The sequence below is a fragment of the Prosopis cineraria genome, unplaced genomic scaffold (assembly GCF_029017545.1).
Source record: "Prosopis cineraria cultivar Desert tree isolate PC_DT_omini unplaced genomic scaffold, ASM2901754v1 PC9, whole genome shotgun sequence".
Classification (NCBI taxonomy): domain Eukaryota; kingdom Viridiplantae; phylum Streptophyta; class Magnoliopsida; order Fabales; family Fabaceae; genus Prosopis; species Prosopis cineraria.
In genome coordinates, this window is record NW_026555340.1 from 27,946,630 (window position 1) to 27,965,988 (window position 19,359).

The 19,359-nt window shown below is 33.4% G+C and overlaps 2 protein-coding genes and 1 long non-coding RNA gene across 6 annotated transcripts; 2 read left to right on the plus strand and 1 right to left on the minus strand.

The window, feature by feature from the left end:
• The first annotated feature begins 2,153 nt into the window (after positions 1-2,153).
• LOC129320703 (transcription factor PIF7-like) lies at positions 2,154-5,117 on the plus strand. Of its 4 annotated transcripts, none has more exons than XM_054966264.1 (6): positions 2,154-2,423; positions 2,917-3,355; positions 3,446-3,506; positions 3,618-3,936; positions 4,021-4,427; positions 4,830-5,117. In XM_054966264.1, coding segments are annotated over exons 1-4 (594 nt in total). In that variant the 5' UTR covers positions 2,154-2,421; the 3' UTR covers positions 3,710-3,936; positions 4,021-4,427; positions 4,830-5,117. The 4 variants fall into 4 exon arrangements, 2 of the variants coding, with proteins under 2 accessions (XP_054822239.1, XP_054822238.1); XR_008595819.1 differs by having other exon boundaries at positions 2,163-2,423; positions 3,450-3,506; XM_054966263.1 differs by lacking the exon at positions 3,446-3,506 and having other exon boundaries at positions 2,163-2,423.
• A 10,331-nt stretch (positions 5,118-15,448) lies between these two features.
• Positions 15,449-18,965, minus strand: LOC129320691 (uncharacterized). The gene is made up of 2 exons (XR_008595813.1): positions 18,829-18,965; positions 15,449-18,248 (listed from the first exon to the last, which is right to left on the minus strand). It is a non-coding gene; the product is annotated as an uncharacterized LOC129320691 (long non-coding RNA).
• LOC129320689 (flavin-containing monooxygenase FMO GS-OX-like 9) lies at positions 16,584-19,281 on the plus strand. Its single transcript, XM_054966246.1, has 7 exons — positions 16,584-17,224; positions 17,369-17,439; positions 17,538-17,696; positions 17,786-17,868; positions 18,121-18,256; positions 18,507-18,680; positions 18,841-19,281. The coding sequence occupies exons 1-7, from the start codon at positions 16,672-16,674 to the stop codon at positions 19,036-19,038; spliced, it is 1,374 nt and encodes a 457-aa protein (XP_054822221.1). The 5' UTR covers positions 16,584-16,671; the 3' UTR covers positions 19,039-19,281.
• Positions 19,282-19,359: the final 78 nt, after the last annotated feature.

The following is a 19,359-nucleotide window of genomic DNA, read 5'->3' on the forward strand; positions in this document are numbered from 1 at the left end:
CGAAATAAGATTTCAAGTGATGTTATTATTTTTTATTATTTAATAAAATAAAAAATAAAATAAAATAATTTATAAATTAAATATAATTTATAAATTAATAAATTATATGTAATTCGGTCAGTTCGGTCTATTTGATTTTAAATTTTACTAGCCGAATTGAACTGATCAACTAAAATATTTAAAATAAAAAAATCGAATCGAACTGAAAAATCAAATAGACCGAATTAAATAGATAAAATTCAATTCGATTCGGTTCGATTTTCAATTTCAATTCAGTTTTGCTCACCTAGGCAAAAGTAAGAAAATATACCAAGTTTTCTCTACCTGTTTAACACCACAAGCTATTTTTAGAATATCACTGAGTGGAAAGAATTGTCTTGTAGTTATTGCTTGTGTACGTTAAGAATGTCCTGTGACACAATATTAATGTGAATATCTCTAGACACGAATTTGTTAAAAAAAAAAAAAATTATCGGTTGTGACCTTTGAGAGTCCTTGCTTTTGTATGGGACCATGTTTTTGCTGAATTGTCTCCAGTCTCCACGCGTCTTTCTGGTTTAGGGAAATTGTCAATGTATGGTCCACTTGCAAGAAAATCCATTTGTTGTATATTTACAATTTCATGCCCTTGAAATGACGATAATTTTGGAAGCTTTTACATAGATTTAATTAATAAAAATCAATAAAATAACTTCTAAATTGATGTGGAGTCGAATTATGTTGAAAGTTTATGAGACAGATTTAGAATAAATACTCTAATCCAGTAACAAAAATGCACCATGTCAAAAGTGATTTCATTGAATCTCCTTTTCCTTATCTGGTCTACATAAAAATAGGTAACTTGCCGCTCAATTTTGTAAAAGGATCCAATATTTGGCTCCCTAATCAAAAATTAATTATTATGTATTTATCTGTGACTATCAACTCATATTCAAAGTAGAAATTTCCCCAGAAAGGGGGTTGAGTGTCATTTTCATGGGAGCTAATTTGATGCAGTGCTCATTAAATCTTAAGATGATTAATTGCGAAGATTCAAGTTCTAAAGTGGTACAAAAAAACAATATATATATATATATATATAAATAAATCAGTAGAGTTTTTTTTTTTAAACCAAAGATATCCCTATAATCGACAGCCATGAAATCTTTTAAGGAATTTAAATGTTATTTAAAGGGTTGGCTTTTCTCAAATAATGTTTTTCCATATACATATTTAGAAATTAAATATTGAAATGATACTTAAAGAACTTAGACCACTACTATATGTGCCATACCCATCTGTAATCAGTAAAGCTAATAGTGATGATGATAATAGGAACAACATGATGTTATTAAGCCCGCAAAGATGGATGATTTGATAAAACTTGAGCAAAAGAAGATGTATTGTGATGTTCGCATAACATTAACTTGGAGGTCGACTAATTTAGAACAGAGGAGGGTGAGAGCAATAATTGGTGGTTAGCCCCAAAAGAGGTAGGTGGAGCTGCATATTAAATGATGGGGGGCCAATATGTGTATGGAAGGAGGCAAAGCATATCCCATTCATTCATTAATCTCTCAAGGTCATATACTCACCACATGTTCTTTCTAAAATCTCTTTCCACTCAAATGAAAGCTCATGATTTGAATTGCCTTTCATTTTTTTTCCACACACAAAGCTTTGTTTGGATATTAGAATAGAAAATGGAAGGAAACAAAATGTTTTTTTTTTTATATTTGGATGAATAGAAAAAATGACTAATTAATTTCATAATGATGATAAAATCCATATAAAAAAGATATGGGTTCATGTCTGATTGTCCCAACTTTTAGGATAATTTTAGAAATCAGGTTTTCACCCCACAATCTCTCTACTTTTAAAGAGAAAACATATTTATCTCATGCTTTTTTTTTTTTGTTCTTCTTTTCCAAATATGGGAAAATATATCTTTCTTTTAACTTTTTTTATTTTCCATATTTTTTTCTTCATCCAAATACAAGGCAAAAGGTTTAAATGAGTCGAGAGAGTTATGCTTTTATAAAGTACTGCTGATATGAAGGTGGTTTGCATACATGCATTGATGTATCTGGAAAAAAATAATAGTAAAAAAATGTAGAGTTGTATAAATACGAGGCTTATATATATTTAACAAGTATCCTGACCAATTCTTTTTCTCTTCGTGAACTGCATTCTGTACATTCACTTTTAGAAACACATGATAAGTAGAGAAGATCCGAACCGAAGTGGATCACCCGGGACCCATTCATTGATTCATTGGTTTTAAGGAATAAAAGGGCACTCCCAAGCCTTGCCTATCTCATCATTCCCAGAGGAGTCGTCTTCGTCATCTTCATCTTCATCATCATCGTGACTGAGCCTTTGCTTCCAAACTCCCGCCTCCCACCTCAACACGCACCACTTGATTCCTCCTCTTACGTCCCCATGTAAGCTCTTCCCTCTCTCTCCTCTCTCTTTATTTTCCTTTTCTTTCTGTTTCATATATTTCAAAAAAGTGCTTCTGATGATCTTGTCAGTTTCCCCCAGTTCCTCTTTGATACTGTCATTTTTAGCAATATTGTTCTTGTTTTTGATTCATACTGTTTCTGCGGCTGCTTCTGCCCATAACTGGCCTAGTTTTGCTTGCCCACAAATATGTCCAGGTTTCATTTTGGTTATAACTTCACAGAGCCCATCAGGGATTTGTGGAGCCTGAAAGTTTGAATCTTCTCTTTTGAGCTTGTTAATCGGTTTGCATAAGTTTTTAGCTACGTTTTCTTAAGAAACCATGTCCGATCCCCTCTTTCTTTCTTGTGAATCATGTTTGAACTTAAATGCATGCATTTATTAGTTTCTGCAGTTTTAAACATGGTATGAGTGTATTTATGTGACCGTCCTTGTGCTGCCTTTTTTCTCACATTGTACTTGAGGGAGATTCAGGTCTAATCATGAGGTTGCAGAGCTAACCTGGGAAAATGGTCAGCCAGTCATGCATGGGCTTGGTGGGCTCCTAGCAACGGCCCACCAAAAGTCCACATGGATCAGGGCCCATGATACGCTGGAGTCTATTGTTCAACAAGCTGCATGCCAACGTCCAAAATCAAATTTCCTTAGTATGCCACAGGATTGGACTCCAACCAGTATAAGCTCTACCGTTGCACCCTCTGGCGGGACAACCATGCCTCCTGATGTATCCGGCCGAGCACAATCAGAGCCGACATTGAAGAGGAAGCAGGTTCAGTCGGATTCCGGCTACCTTGACACCAATGGCTTAGAAGAATGTGAACCCAGCAGTGGAGGTTGCGCTAGTGTCAGCGCCTTTAGAAGCTTGAAGAGAAGTAAAACTCTTGAGGATGATTCGCATTCTCACTGTGAATCGGTAACTTAGATTTTTACGTTGCCAATGTCCCTTTTCATTTGAATTATGCTAACCTACTCAGCTAAAACAATGTCCTGATCGCATTTCAAGTCAGTCTGTGCTTCAAAGCCGGTGAAACGTTGCATGCTACGCATTGATTTTGTTTTCCTGGGTAGATGCTTTTCTTGACGCATCTGTGTTACTATAAACATTAACCATGTTAGCAATAAAATGAAGCACAAATTTAGTTCCTTTAGTGAACGTTGTATGTTCGAATCTACAGGAAAACCAAGAGCAAGACGAAGACAGAGATACCAAAGAAGAAACAGGCCGTTCCAACCCAACAAGAAGGAACCGAGCAGCGGCTGCTCATAACCAGAGTGAGCGGGTAGTAGATGAAGCTTCCTGCATCACTTTAAATCTAACACAGGAAAAGGAAAAAAAAAAATTATGAGATGAAGTTGTTTCGTTTTCGTTAAAATAATTTACTGATAATACATAAGAAAATCGCCCCTTTTCTTTTCTTGTTTTACTCAGAGACGAAGGATAAAATTAATCAGAAAATGAAAGCTTTGCAGAGGTTGGTGCCCAACGCCAGTAAGGTGAGAAAAATCAAAGCGAATGATTTAGTTTATTTTGAAGAAGCTGCCTGCAAGCTTTAATGGTGGAAGTGACAAAAACTGCAGAATGACAAAGCCTCAATATTAGACGAAGTGATTGAATATCTAAAACAGCTCCAAGCACAGATACAGATGATGAGTATGAGAAACATGCCCCAGCAGATGATGATGCAGATGATGCAGCAACAGGTTCAAATGTCTATGCTGGCCGGAATGGGTCTTGGGCTGGGCTCAGGCCCGAGCTCCGGCCCAGGCTTGGGCCTGCTTAACACCAACACCGCCATGGCTGCACGACCACCAGTTCTTTCTTCTCTTCCACAACTCACAGTTGCAGCTCCAGCTATTGCCGCTCCTTCATGATGCCTGCATTGATTCAAGCTCATGCTCATCCTCCAAAGCCTGCACCTGCATCTGCAGCCATCACCAATCCTTCAGTTTCTTTGCCTGATCCTTATACCACTTTCCTTTCACAAGTATGTTAACATGACAAACACCTCCTTTTCTGCATTTTTCAGCGAGTTAGTTAATAATTTGAACCTTCAATTTCTTACAATTTAGGCTGCTGTGTAATATCAATAATGTTAAGCATGTTTGTCAATGAGCTAAGTTTTGAACCAAGTGTATGTTTAGTCTTACGTTGAAACCATTAAAATCATGGTTTTGGTGAAAGTAGATAGCCACTTACTTTCAACAAAACAATAGTTGTTTTAATATTTCAAGGTGAAATCGCTCTAAAAAAAGAACATGGGACTCAGGTTTGTAAGATTTAACATAGGCGAGTCCTACCCTCTCTTTCCCTAATTGAAGAATAGTTTTGAGGATTTGGATTTGGTTGCTTATGTGATGATATACTAAAGAGCAATATATTGGTGCAGTCAGTGAATGTGGATATTCTGAACAGCATGGCGGCGCTTTACCGGCAAGAGATGAGACGGAACAATCAGAGCACGGGCAGCATGCCCCAACAACATCATGGACAAAGGAATTGAGAAAGATATCAGAAATGGAAACACACCGATCAATGATGAGGGAAACAAATAATTGTATATACACCCAACAAACAAGTTTAAAATGCAGCTATATATATTCTCATGTTGATGTATCAGACTGTCGATTCTATGTATAAATCAGTTCTATTTACATAACAAGTCTTTTTCTGCTAATTATTTAACTATAGACCCCGGACCAAGACAGTGGCAAAACCAGAACATTAAGGCTAATGAGTTCAAATATGCAAATATGAATTTTTATGAGCCTAAGGGGTTCAGAATTTGTGGAGACCATGCAAGGACAGATCTAAGTTCTCAACATTTTGCAAGACGATATTATCTTGAATTTTTTTTTTTAAAAAGGCAAATACAAGGTGTGCATTTAGAGATAGATAGAAGAAATTAAAAGTGAGTGAAAGAAGGAAAAATATGCATTACACCTTTATTTTTTTTATGAGAGAATTTTAATAAAGACTCTTCTATCATATTTATTTAAATTCAAAACCCTAAATTTCTGAAATTTCACTACAATTTAAGGATACTAATTTGATATTAAAATTTTGAGAGAAATGATAAAATTGTCTTTCATTTAAATTAATATCAAAACTTTCATACTTCACTTATTAATTCACTTACGGAATGTTGTTCATTGCCCTACTTAATTTGTTTTTATTTTAAGTGTTTAAATTATCTTAAGATAACTTATTAGTTCCTATAATGTATGTTATTTATTTATTTACGAACTGTTATTCATTATCTTACTTTACTTGTTTATTATCATACTTTCACTTGATTTCATTTCAAGAATATGAACAAGTGAAATAAGGTAATGAACAACATTTTATGAGTAAATGAACAAATAAAGCAGGTAATGAACAAGGAAAGTAAGATAGTTTTGATATTAATTTAAATAAAGGACATTTTTGTTATTTTCTTCAGAAATTTATATCAAATTAGAGTAAAATTTCATAAATTCAAGGCTTTTGAATTTAAATAAATTTAATCCATGAGTCTTTGTTGAAATTCTCCCTTCTCTTATGTCACAATCTCTTTTAAATATATGTAATCGTACTCTATAAAAAAGGAAAAGAGAGCGGAATGAAATTATATCTTAACTCAAAATTTTAAAATTTAAATTTATAATTCCTAACATTTTATTATATATTATTTCCATCTCATGTAAGACTTCCTATTTCAACTCAAATTAACTCATATTTGAACATCTTAATGTATATAGTTCCATATCGTTGCCTTGAACTGATAAACAAACAAGTATCTTGATAAAATTTTTGAGTAATGTCCACATTTGACATGTTCACATGTATTTGAAGGTTGTATTATACATAAAACACCAATCCATTTGATTCATGCTGCAAGGAAAAACACAAAAACAAGAGGATACGTAGAGCAATTGTATTGTTGTCCTATCACAGTATTAATGACAAAGTTGACCAGAGATCGTAACGAATCCGGGATCTCAAGGTGAACCACAAGTTCAGATCAAAATGGGACCATAAGTAGTATCATCCAATGGAGATCACACGTGGGCACCAACGTATACATACCCTCGATTTTAAAAATACAAGGAGGATGAGAACGATTTGTTGGATCTGAACCGATTGCGACCAAATCTGGGAGGCCAAAATCGAATGCCATTTGCATGGTTGGTCGTCACTTTGCCGTCATAAGCTGGATATTATTGGAGAATGCCACTTCAATATGAGAATGACTCACAAATCATTAAGTGGCGTATCATCAATTTCCATCAGATTCTCTTGCTTGTTAATTTTTATTAATTAGTACTTAGTTTGACGTATACCGATGTATCACAAAACATTCTTTATTGTTGCCCCTCACCCTTATGCTATTTATAGTATGTATGCTAGACACTTTCATGGTAAGATTAGTGTTAGTAAATATAATTTCATGGTAATACACACACACATTCCCTTTTATTTCTATTATAAACCACCTCTAATTGCTCCGCTAGAACCGTGGTTAAACCATTAACTGTCTAGAAATAAAGTAAACATTCACTTTTATTTCCATTAAAATGAAACTTTTTTAAATTTGCATTATATTCTTTGTCATATAATTAATGAGTTTGAATAGGAGCAATGATGAGTGGCTTATATTAAAAATAAAAAATTTCTTTTAAAAAACGCTCTATCACACAGACTAGAGGGAGTGCATGTCTTTTGAGGGAAAAAATTGCTTTATTTTATATGTCCTTTTTAGAAGTTTAAAGCAGTATTTATTAGCATTCCTTTCATAATATACCCTCCTTTGCTCCATCAATTTTAAAGAGCTTTTAATAAATTTTAGGAAAAAAATTTGACAATATAGTCAACATTTTATCACGTTATTTATACTTTTTAATCTACGGCAGAAACTTTATAAAATTGGGCGTTGTTTGAGTGGATTTCATAACTATAAGATTTTTAAAAATAAAATAAACACAAATCACCTCGTGTGGAAGTCACACTTAGACTCATTTAGGTCTCCAGAGTGGAAAAACTCTCTCAATAAATTTTTAATACTACTTCATAATATAGATGGGTTTATCAAAAAATTCAAAAGTCAAAACCAAGACTTTGGTCTCCACCAGAACTAAAGTGTGTGTTTGGATACGCAATTAAGCAATTTTTTGAGTTATTAACCAAACACCTGAAAAAAGTGGGTAATCAAATTTTTTGGATGAAATTGATTTTTTTTTTTCATAAGCTACGAACGTGAGCTTCTTCATTTGAAGTGCAAGAAAGGCATGTGGGAAAATTATAAAAAATGTTCAAAAAAATTATAAGAAAGACACAAAATTTAATAAAAATAAAACCAAACTTCCTTCTCTTCTTTTTTTTAGTAAAATTTAAATTTTGAATCTTTAAAAAATTTACTAACATAAACTTTTGTCAACCCACACCCTCTACTTAGTACTTATTATAAAACTAATTTAAATTAAATATTAATTAATAAAAAAATTAATTTAATTTAATTTAAAATTGAGGATTATTACAAAGATTGTTGCAAAAATCTAAAGAGAGAGATTTGCATCATTTGTTACATTACTATATTTTTTATGTTGCCAAAATTTTTAGACAATGCTTAACATTTTCGTCAGATATGACTCATGATTAAATATTAACTTGTATATTATCATCTTTATTAATTATTGTAAAATTGATGTTTGGTATTTAAGAATTAAATACTTCTCTTTTATTAAATTTATTTGAACTAAGATATATTGAGTTATTTATTTACATAAATTAAAATTTTTAATATTAATATAATTTAAATTTTTATAATTAATCATATATATAATTTAAATAATATATTTTACTTTTTAAATAAAATTTAAAAAATTTAATAATATTATATTAAAATTTATTAATAATTTAATCTTAAAAAATAATATCTTTTATGATAATTTATACTATTAAAATTATTTCTGAATAAATTATTCATACATCTTTACTTCTGTTAAAATCAATTTTTGAAAAATAGTATTCAAAAAGATTGTTTTATAACATAATCAATTATAATTAAAATTAATTATTTAATTAATTATTTTCATAATCAATTATATCTAATTGAAATTCAAATGTGCTTCAAGTCAAGTTTAATATGGGATGTTATGAAAGAGAGTATTCATAACTTGTTGACGCAAAAGTTCACCGTCTCTGCAGAAAAAATAAAGATATATTAATCACGCAACGTATGATCAGTCACAATTAAGAGCTTCTTTAAGTTAAGGAAATAATTATGAGAAAGCCAATAACGTTGAAACGGGTGATGAGTTTCAGGTTTTTTTTTATGAGTGCCTTTCAGTCAATTTTTTGTTAAAGCTAGCACATGGTATTCGGAGAATAAACTAAACCATTCTAACTAGTTTCACATCAGATGAAAATGAGTTCAGCATTTCACCAGTGTTCAAGGAAAATGGCAGAGATTGCATGTTTATCAACTGACGAAATTTAATATGCTAGAAACCCAACTCATAATATGATTTATGAGGAAATGACTACAACAGAGCTTCCTCATCAGTGCAAAGACCTTATATGGCTTGACTTGACTAGGAACGTCTTAATCCCTAGAGGTTAATCACTTTCTTTTTATTTCAATTTCCAAGGCTTTGGCTTCCTTTGTACTTAAGAAGGGGGGAAAACTCGAAGATTATTCCATTAATATGCCAAAATTGACTCCTTTTATATATATTACTAACTTAATGGTTTAGGGGAAAATACTAAACCGGTGTCAATAAGCTAACTAACTAAGCTTAATAATCCACTATCCACCCACTAGCAGTTGCAATTTCAGAAAGCTTACTGCTCAAGTCACATTCAGAGCTAGAACTAGATCTTGTTCTTCTTCTACTATGTAAGTTCTTTTCCTATACATAAACATCTTTAAAAGGTGAATCGACAAGAGCTTACTTCCATGGGAGTGGCCTCCTGCAGATCAAGAGATATAACAGTTTCAAATGCGGGAACAAAGCCTTGACCTTGCTCTTCCTGACCCCAGCAAGCTTGCTTGCAGTCTCTTCAACGACATCATACAAACTACTGGAAAATTTCTTCAAAACGCCTTTCTCAGATTCTGATCTTGAACCATCTATCTTGCTTCCATCTACAGCCTTCTTCTTAAACTCTCTCCTATACTTTCCCTGAAAATTTGCACACTAGCTACAAATTTCTCACGTTCGATTTTTGCATCGTTTGACTCAACATCTTTAACTTCTTTCCTCCTAACTATCGCTTCCCTAGTTTCAGAACCAGAACTTTTTACTTCCATTATCTTGCTGTTTGTTTGAGCGTTTATACTCTCCTGCACTGGGATACAAGATGACTCTGATTGGGTTTGCTTTACGTCACTACTAGTATGATCCGCGGAAACATCTGTTTCCTCAGAGGGTGGTGCATTGGTCTCCTTACACACGTTTCCCTTATTCATTATCGATACACCTACTTCCTTGATCATAATAGGTAAATCAGGTTTTCCAACTTCTGCAGTTGGAGAAGGCTTTGAATTGTTCCGTGATTTCACTGTGTACAAGAAGGAATGATAAAGAGTTACTTGTGGAATTTCGACTCTCCTGCTCCTAGTGGAAATCATTTTCTGTGCGCTGTTCCATGTTTTTGTGTCAATGGCAAGTTTGATGCCAAATTTGCAGGAATCATGGAAGGAAACAGTTGAACCACTAAGGTACGGTGAAAAAATCCCACTCCTTCCTTTTGTGGCAAACAAATTCCCATCTAGGATTTGGTTTCACACTGCCACCTTCAGATTCTGTTTTCTCGGATTTCACCTCCGTATTAATAAATTCCTCCACCATCATAGTTAAAGAAGAAAGAGATCCGTGCAATTACAGATAAGATTCTATAAAGAAATTATCTCTTCAATGACCTGACAACAGTTTACAAAACAGTTAGCATATACTAGCACGCAGGCTGGCTGACAAAGACACGCTCGGAACTACGTAAATGAAAAGTGTGCATGCAAAAGCTAATCTCTCATCATCATTGACAAAGCTTTTGCAAGTCAAAACTCGAATTAATTCTCAAATATATTACTTTATCAAATGACTCAAAGGGGAAAATATCATTCGAAAGACATTTTCCATATGCCCAACGAAATGCCGAATCATCATGAGAGCAACAATCTCCTGTCTCCACGCATACAAAACCCAACTTCGTTCCCAAAAAAAAAAAAAATTCTTCGGATGCTAATACTACACATTACCCCGCACTAGCTCATTCAGAGTTCAGACTCTAGAATCAAAAATACAAGCGTCAGGCATACCTTGATCCTGCGATTTTTGTTTTTCAAAAGACAAGTCACTGCAAAATGTAAATGAATCGTCAGAGAGGGTTTAATGGAGATGCGAATGAGCAGAAGTATGGGGCGGGTGTTACTGATAATAATTTGGAAAAAGCGTTGGTTGTAACAGAGGAACTTGAATAGAGTGAAAGAGGCGGCGAAGCCAGAAGAACAATATGTTAATCAAGTGAAAACCCTAGTGGAAGTTCCAATCCAACCATGCAATGCAAATATCTCAATGCGATCATTATATCCTTATGGAATGTAATAGATTGCAACAACTTACCTCCTTGGCCTTTTTCTTCCGTTCTATCTTGCAACCAACTTTGCCCTGTCAAAACGTGAAAAAGAGAATCACAAAGAGGTTCCAACAGTAGTATTAATTAATTTAAGTTAAATTTTAAATATTAAATTATAGGAATTCATAACTTAATCTTTTAATTTTATAATTATATTGTGATGGATTTACAACTTGTTCTTCAAATTTTAACATGATTGAAGAATAAAAAAATTATTTTTTTATTAAAATTTAAAATATAAGTTACAAATTTATCATAATAGAATTACAAAATTGAGAGATTGAATTATAAATTATAAATTTTTAAAATTTAATACTTGAGATGTAATTGATATATTTGTTTCGCATAACTTAAAGAAAAGACTTGAATTAATTTGACACTTGCTCTGTTCAGGTAAAGGCATAACCTTTAGCATTAATTTGAAGAAAAGACTTGAATTAATATATTATTGTTTAAAATTAAACAATAATATTATTGGCCACGCATAACTTACGGTTATTGTTGTAAATCTGTAAATTAAGGTCTTCACTCTCATGCATAACCTTTTAATATTATTAATTGGCCAACAAAAGACTTGATGTCCTGTTATGGTTATTGTTGTACGTTGTTATAATATTAAAAGGTTTATGCGATTTGGATAATAAGGACGACCAAGTCATGACACCTCTTCAAACTCAAATACTTCCTTTATTAAAAAATATAAAATTTTTTTAAAGAGTTGAATGTTAAAAAATATAAAGTATTTTTAATCTTTTGAAGTGTAATCGTTGCTTTTTTAAAAAGTATCCCCATTAATAATGACTTTATATTTATTATATGATATTTAATAGAGGTGAATATGAAAAGATATAGTTAATTTGAAAGTAAGTAACTACTTTATTAGAGGCGAGATTCAATTAAAAATGTTTTATATTTTGAACGGAGAGGGTAACATTTATATAAAATACTTACAAATTATTTATCAATAAAATCTTCACATGAGGATTCAGGAGCAGGATTTGATCCTACAATTTTGTGAGTTATAAATTAAATCTTTATTAACTGAATTAACATTCACTGGTGTGATAAATATCTTTTAGTTAATATTTAAGAGTTATATTCTCTGAAAATTATATATTTTTTAAAATTTTCTATGAGTAATATTTTTTCAGTTTTAAAAATCATTAGTTAACTTTATTAATTCTTCATTTTTTTTTAAAAAAAAAGGCATCATGAGAGTCATCTTTATTTTTTAAAATACTCGACTATATTTTGAATTTAAAACTTCATTCTCAAAATAATTTTAAAAAATAATCCAAAAAAAAAATATTGTACACAACTACCAAAATTTAAAAGAGACGAAAAAACAAATTGTAAAAACTAAAAAGAAATCTACACATGCTCGCTGAAGAGTGAAGACTATTAATTTAAATAATTCAACGTTAGATGAAGTCTTGAATTTGAATCTTATAAATATAAAAACTGCAAAGAGAATCTCATAACCCTAACACGTTGGTGGTCCTAACTTACCATCAAGACTTACAATGACTAGCCTTGCTTTCACCTTACCTCAAGCATCCATGCATACATGGTGTTTAGAATTAAAATTAACAAACACGTCTTCATGATTTTGCTTTCATCCGTAAAGTTACAAGACTGTAAGGTAAATATTTGTTTTACCAAATTCCTATCCTTGAACTTTCAATCCAAAATATATATGCCTTTTCATATACGATTACAATCCAATTGAATACAAGATAAACACTTACCGTATTTCAATTCCCTTTCAGTAGTTATGTATATTGCTTCGAAGCAAGGCTTCTCAAACAAACAGTGTAGTTACAGCAATTACAGCAACGACATATGCAGCTTGTGTGATTTGCGTGTGCATGCCCCATCCAATAATTAATTAGGCCGTTTAATTACTGTTTCCAGAAGGGTAATGTAATTGGTATATAATTAATGACAGTGCAGTCACCATCACAGGTGATTAATTAAATTCCTTCTGTAAATGGCTAGGTGGGTTAATCTCTCTGATGCTTGTGGACTCAGAATTTGCTACTTGAAGGAAAGAAAATTATATCCTCTGATATACAGCTGTAGAAGTGTAGAGACATTTATCTTACTTGTTAAGATTTTTGTAGTAAAGTCTCCTCGTCATGATTTCTTCAAGCCTACAAATCTATCTGATTGGTTAATAACAATATGACTCATTATTAGGAATGATGAGGTGTATCTTTCTAATTACTGACCCATTTCAAGTTTCATGAGCTGGATCCCCAGAGTTATTTCTTTGTCGTTAATTCTATACAAAACAAAAATTTCCAAAGTGAAGTTTGCCACATCAGATCATTTACTTTATTTATGTATTCATATTTAAGAAACAACATAAATTTTAATCCATACATTTTTTTATTTATGGATTTAGTTTTATAAATTTTAATTCAATACAAATTAGTCGTTGCAATTTACATTAAATTAAAGAATTATAGGGAGTAAACTGTGTCAAATCAAAATATCACAAAGAATGGGTTGGTTTTGAGTTAAAAAAAAATTATAAGGATTGAATTGTTTCAATTTCAAATTCAAACATTGACTCAATAATTGAGAAAAATTCAGGAACTAAAAGATTATAGTTTCTTTGCATTTAAAGAAAGACGTATCACAAATAGATGAAAAGCTATATTGAGATTGGTTTTTTGCAGTGTTAGTGTGAGGATGATGGTGTCGCAAAGGGAAGAGAGTAGAGAGAGAGAGAGAGAAAAAACAGAGGAGAAAATGATGTGAAAATATGGAAAAGGAAAAGGGGAAAATGATGACTGTTTCAAGACTCATGACAGGCTTAACAACATCATTTCCTTCCTTTCATCCAACTTTAGCTTGGTAATGGTCCTCCTCTCTTCTTATCTTACTTTTTATATATGTGCATGACTTGTATTTTTCTACCAATTCTTCACGTCATCACTTGATTGGGTAAATCTTTGGACAAATTTATTATGCTAATTTTGATTAGTGATTCACTTAATAATTCCTAGTCCCTACTTCAACATTTATTGGTTCACCTAGCAAGGAGTTTGGTTTTTCTTGAATAAAGTCTGATATTTAAATTAATGATAGTTTAATCAAGCGAAAGATACTTGAAATCTTTAAGTAAAATTGTCTGTTCGAATTTTATGAATAGAAAAAAAAAACCACTTTAAGAATAAACCCGCATTTAAATCTAACAATGTTGAAATTTGATCTGGTATTATTATCTGCTGAATAGTTAAACTAAAAAAGTTTTATATTTAAATCTTATGACTGTGAATAAATAAATTTACTCCAGTTAGAAAGTCCAACCAACTTGATTTAGATTTACTGGGAATTGATAAACTTTCTAAGGATCAAAAAATTTATTAACAGGGAAAAAAAATATCAGCTTGCTTTATTAGATGTAGATATTTTAGAAGGATACTTATAAACATTCATGATTTTTGTGACGTGATTTTGCAACGTTCAGATTTTCTGATCCCTTTTGAAGTTTACTCTCTCTCTCTCTCTCACACACACATTAAAATTAATTTTGTATGGAACATAATTAGAGGTGCTTTCAACAACCAACAGAAACAAGGGTGGGTGACAAACCTTTGAAATATGATAAAACTATATATAAAGAAAGCAATCCGACTTACTTTTGATTATCTTTTTGTCAGAATTCCTTAGGCTGTCAGATTCGAATATGTGTGATTAAAAGACGAGATTAATTATTAGTTAAACTATCCCCACTCCTTTACGTAATCTCTTTTGGTATTATAGTCAAATGGCTGTCCACGTTAATCTCAACATATCTCAATTAATTTATTTTTTCTAGTCCAATCAAAGTCACATCATCATGAAAAGAATGTTTACTAAGAAAATCTCCCTAATCAATCTCCACGCAAAAAATAACAAACTAATCAATATTAACATCAATTATATAGTTAAAAATTCATTTAAACAAAGTCATGAACAGTGTACATTATGTGCAATGCACCGGCTCAATTGAATCTAGCTAAAAATTTGAACTTGTAAACTAACATTCAAGGAATTAATAAAAAGCAGGGAAGCTGAGAGATCATGCCCCTAATATGATCAATCATAGTATTGCGTAAAGCGAATTCTGCTGGGTGTTTACCATGCATGAAACGTGTGAATTAATATTAATTTATTGCTGTATTATGGCATATTAGTAACCTATAATTTCTTCAATTAGAATACAATTTAAATAGTGTAGCCTTAACCTTCACCCAAAGACACATAGATGGAAAAACATGGGTGACTTGCAAACCACTCAAGCCATTATTTCGTGCGAAAGAAAAATTAAAAATACCCTCTTGTTTATCCTCTCACATGAGCTTTATTTTATGGTCTTTTTTAACTTTAAGCACAAGCAGATAAAAACAAACAAGAATATATTATAGCTGAGAAAATAAAGTAGACAGAGAAAAGGAGGCTCACTTTGTCAACAATACAAGGTCAAAATATAGCAAGAAAAATTGCATCAAAATGATCAAGATGGACATTATTCCATGATTATTTCTGTTCCCTTGGCTTGAAGGTGAGGCATGCCTATTCTGATTGTGGGGTTCCAAGCCATGTATGTAGCGCATAGACTGGTTCAGTGATCTGCCCCAGAAAAATTTAAAAACATTGACCTATTCTTCCCTAAATTCTGCTAGCCGACAAGCTAGTGTCCCTATGTAACCGCCCTTACAAAGCTTTTGTTTTCTCCGGGTTTGAGTATTTGCAAAGATAAGTATCTTCTTCTAAGATCATTGCATGGCCACATCTACTATTTTAAATTGACTTATTCCATATCAATGGAGCATGAACTGAAGGGTGGTCTGGTCTGGCGTATGAAAAATCCGCTGCCCTAGATGGTTTGGACTGTGTGAAAGGAAGATCATTATCACATGGGTACCAGACATGCATGCAGGCAAGAATCGGTGTCTAGACAAACGTAAAGAGGAAAGAAGCAGTAGATGTTAATGATGATTATGAGTTCCAATGTTTCTTATTAATGGAAATGATTCTCTCGGTGTATACTTAATATGTAAGATTAGGCTAATGATAATTATGCATTTGAAATCACTGGTAAAATCTCATGAAGTGAACAAATGGCAAACCTCATTTATTTTATTGAAAGGGCAGGAGGATGGGTAATTGAGTTAATCAATTTACTTATTTTTTATTAGTTAGTTAAAGAGAATAGCATGGAGATCCAAGCATCAACAATCACTTTTGATGCAGTAACAAGTGCGAGTTAATCATAATCATGTGGTAAAGCGATGATATGAAGAATTCAACGTAAAGAATAAAAGAGTCCAAGTAACACTGTTGAAGTCCTAACTTGGAACTTTTGAAGTGGACAAATCTGGAAGCATTGATTTCCCATGATCACGTGTGTCTCCTAGCCAACAAACCATGACTGTCCCTCAAATTATGGTCTCCCTTTGCCTACGTGAAACCTTGTTCAACCATTAAAAACCCCTCACTACCCCAGCACGTTTCTCCACCTATAAATCAATTTGCAATCTCACCTATAACCTAAATAGGCTATACCTCCAAGTAGTTCTTTCCTTCCTGCAAAACTATCCAGGAACCCTGATACAACAGCCATGGTTTCTGAGACAAACCTATCCAAGAATGTCTGTGTTATTGGAGCAGGGCCATCTGGGCTAGTGGCAGCGAGGGAGTTGAGAAAAGAAGGTCATAAGGTGGTTGTGTTAGAGCAGAATCATGATGTTGGGGGTCAATGGCTATATGATCCCGATGTTGAAGGGGAGGACCCTTTAGGAAGGGACCTTTTCCTAAAGGTTCATAGCAGCATTTATGAGTCTTTGAGGCTCACATCTCCAAGAGAGATCATGGGATTCACTGATTTCCCATTTTCTGTCAGGAAAGGTGGAGACATGAGGAGGTTTCCTAGTCACACAGAGCTCCTTCTGTACCTCAAGGATTTTTGTGATTCGTTTAGGCTCAGAGAGATGATCAGGTTCAATACAAGGGTGGAGTATGTGGGGATGTTGGATTATGGTGTCTGTCATGATGATTTGAAATGGGCTGTTAGAAGCAAAGAGAAGAAGACTGGTAAAGAGGTGGAAGAGGTGTTCGATGCAGTGGTTGTCGCCACTGGCCACTACTCTCAACCAAGGTTGCCCTCCATTCAAGGTAGGTGTAAATCTCAACTTCAGTTTATGTATCTTAAGAGGAAAAGCATATGTCAGACTCAGAATCGTGCATAGCTATACATTCGAAGGTCTCAAATATAACTTATCTTTTTGTTTTGCCCTCTCTCTGTTTCCTGTTTCATAGGAATGGAGTCATGGAAAAGGAAACAAATGCACAGTCACATTTACAGATCACCAGAGCCATTCAGAAATGAGGTAAAATATTCAAATAATCCCTATAACTGCGAGAGATTTTTGTTTAAACTAAACAAGCTCTTTTAAAACTGCAACTGAGGTGAGTCTTAATCCAACAGACTGTGGTAGTGGTTGGAAATTCATTAAGCGGACAAGATATCTCAATAGAGCTTGTGGAGGTAGCAAAGGAAGTGCATCTAAGCTCCAGATCCCTCAATATCTCCGAGGGTCTATCTAAAATCATATGCAAACACAAGAATTTGCACCTTCATCCACAAGTATCATCACTTCTTATCCACTGGGTTTGAATTTTAAGGGGAATAGTAGAAAGCAAAACCTGATTCACTACCGTTATTACAATGTGCAGATAGACAGCCTTCAAGAAGACGGACGAGTTCTTTTCGTGGACGGTTCCAGCATTATTGCCGACAGTGTTTTGTACTGCACCGGGTAACATTCATCTCAGTAGAAATTAAGTACGGAAAATGTTGATTAGAACACTTATCTGCGAACATATAGCTGTTTTAGATTTTAATTGTTACCAACAACAGGTCAAAGGAGTTTTGATTGGACGATGATTGTAACCTTCACATTAGAGATCTCATTGTGGGGCCCTGTGTCTAAACATGTCCTGATGTTTCCTTTTAAAAGTTAATTAGTTGTGAATCCTCATAAATTGAGAGGTTTCCATTGTTTGCGTAGGTACTCCTATGCGTTCCCTTTTCTTAACACCAAAGGAATGGTAGTTGTGGATGATGACAGGGTGGGTCCTCTGTATGAGCACACTTTCCCCCCCTCCCTTGCTCCATCTCTATGTTTCATAGGCATACCTAGAAAGGTAAATATGTATTTGTTCAGTAGCAAGAACTGAATCTGAAAATTTTTATCACCATAATACATAAATTTACACAATCGAAAAGAGATATGCAAAAACAAGATGAATATATTTAGAGAAAAAATGAACTTCATATACATTTTCACTGCTTGTATTGATCGTAAGGAGGAGGAACAACCAACTCAATCAGAAGTAGAAAATCTTTTTGCATAGGTTAAACTAACAGTATTACTGATTGATGGATACAATACAGATCATAGGGTTCCCTTTCTTTGAGTCCCAAGCAAAATGGATAGCTCAACTGCTGTCTGGGAAAAGGGTATTGCCATCAAGAGAGGAAATGATGGAATCAATCAAGGACTTCTATCATTCAAGAGATATAGCTGGCATTCCCAAGCACAACACCCATGACATAGCAAATTTTGAGGTGCAGACCCCATTACACATGCAATTATTTAGATGTTGACTTTCTGAAAGAGTTCTTTCAATTGTGATAATCGAAAAGTCTTGTCTAAATGCACATGCACTTTAATAAAGTGTCCGCGAAGAACACATGGGTTTTGCTAAAGCGTTACCTCATCTTGCAGTACTGTGACAAATATGGAGAATATGTAGGATTCCCACGTTTAGAAGAATGGAGAAAAGAGCTATGCCTGTCGGCCTTAAGAAACGCCGATGTCAACTTGGAGACCTATAGGGATTCGTGGGATGATGACGAGCTGCTTCAGAAGGCACTTCAAAGCCCCCATTTCACTCAACTTCGAGTTGAAGATTCTCCCCTGTAAAGCAGATTTTGATTTTGGGCCACTCGAAAGTGGCAGAAACGCAGAAGACGGGGGAACAAAGCACATGGTTAGGACTGGGCAAAATCAAGAGCATCGATTTCACAAAGAAGATATATTTCTGTATTGAATTTTTTCGTCATAGTAAAATTTTTGTGTTCAAATGGGTGTAATCGATTATAGGTTATGTACACACTACAAAACAATAGAGTTCTCAGCCAGTCGAGTCCGATTGCTGTAAACAAAGACTTCGAAGGAGAAAAACTGTCATTCAGGATGGACCAAAAAACCTGTGGAATGATATTAGTTGGCGTATTTTTTATT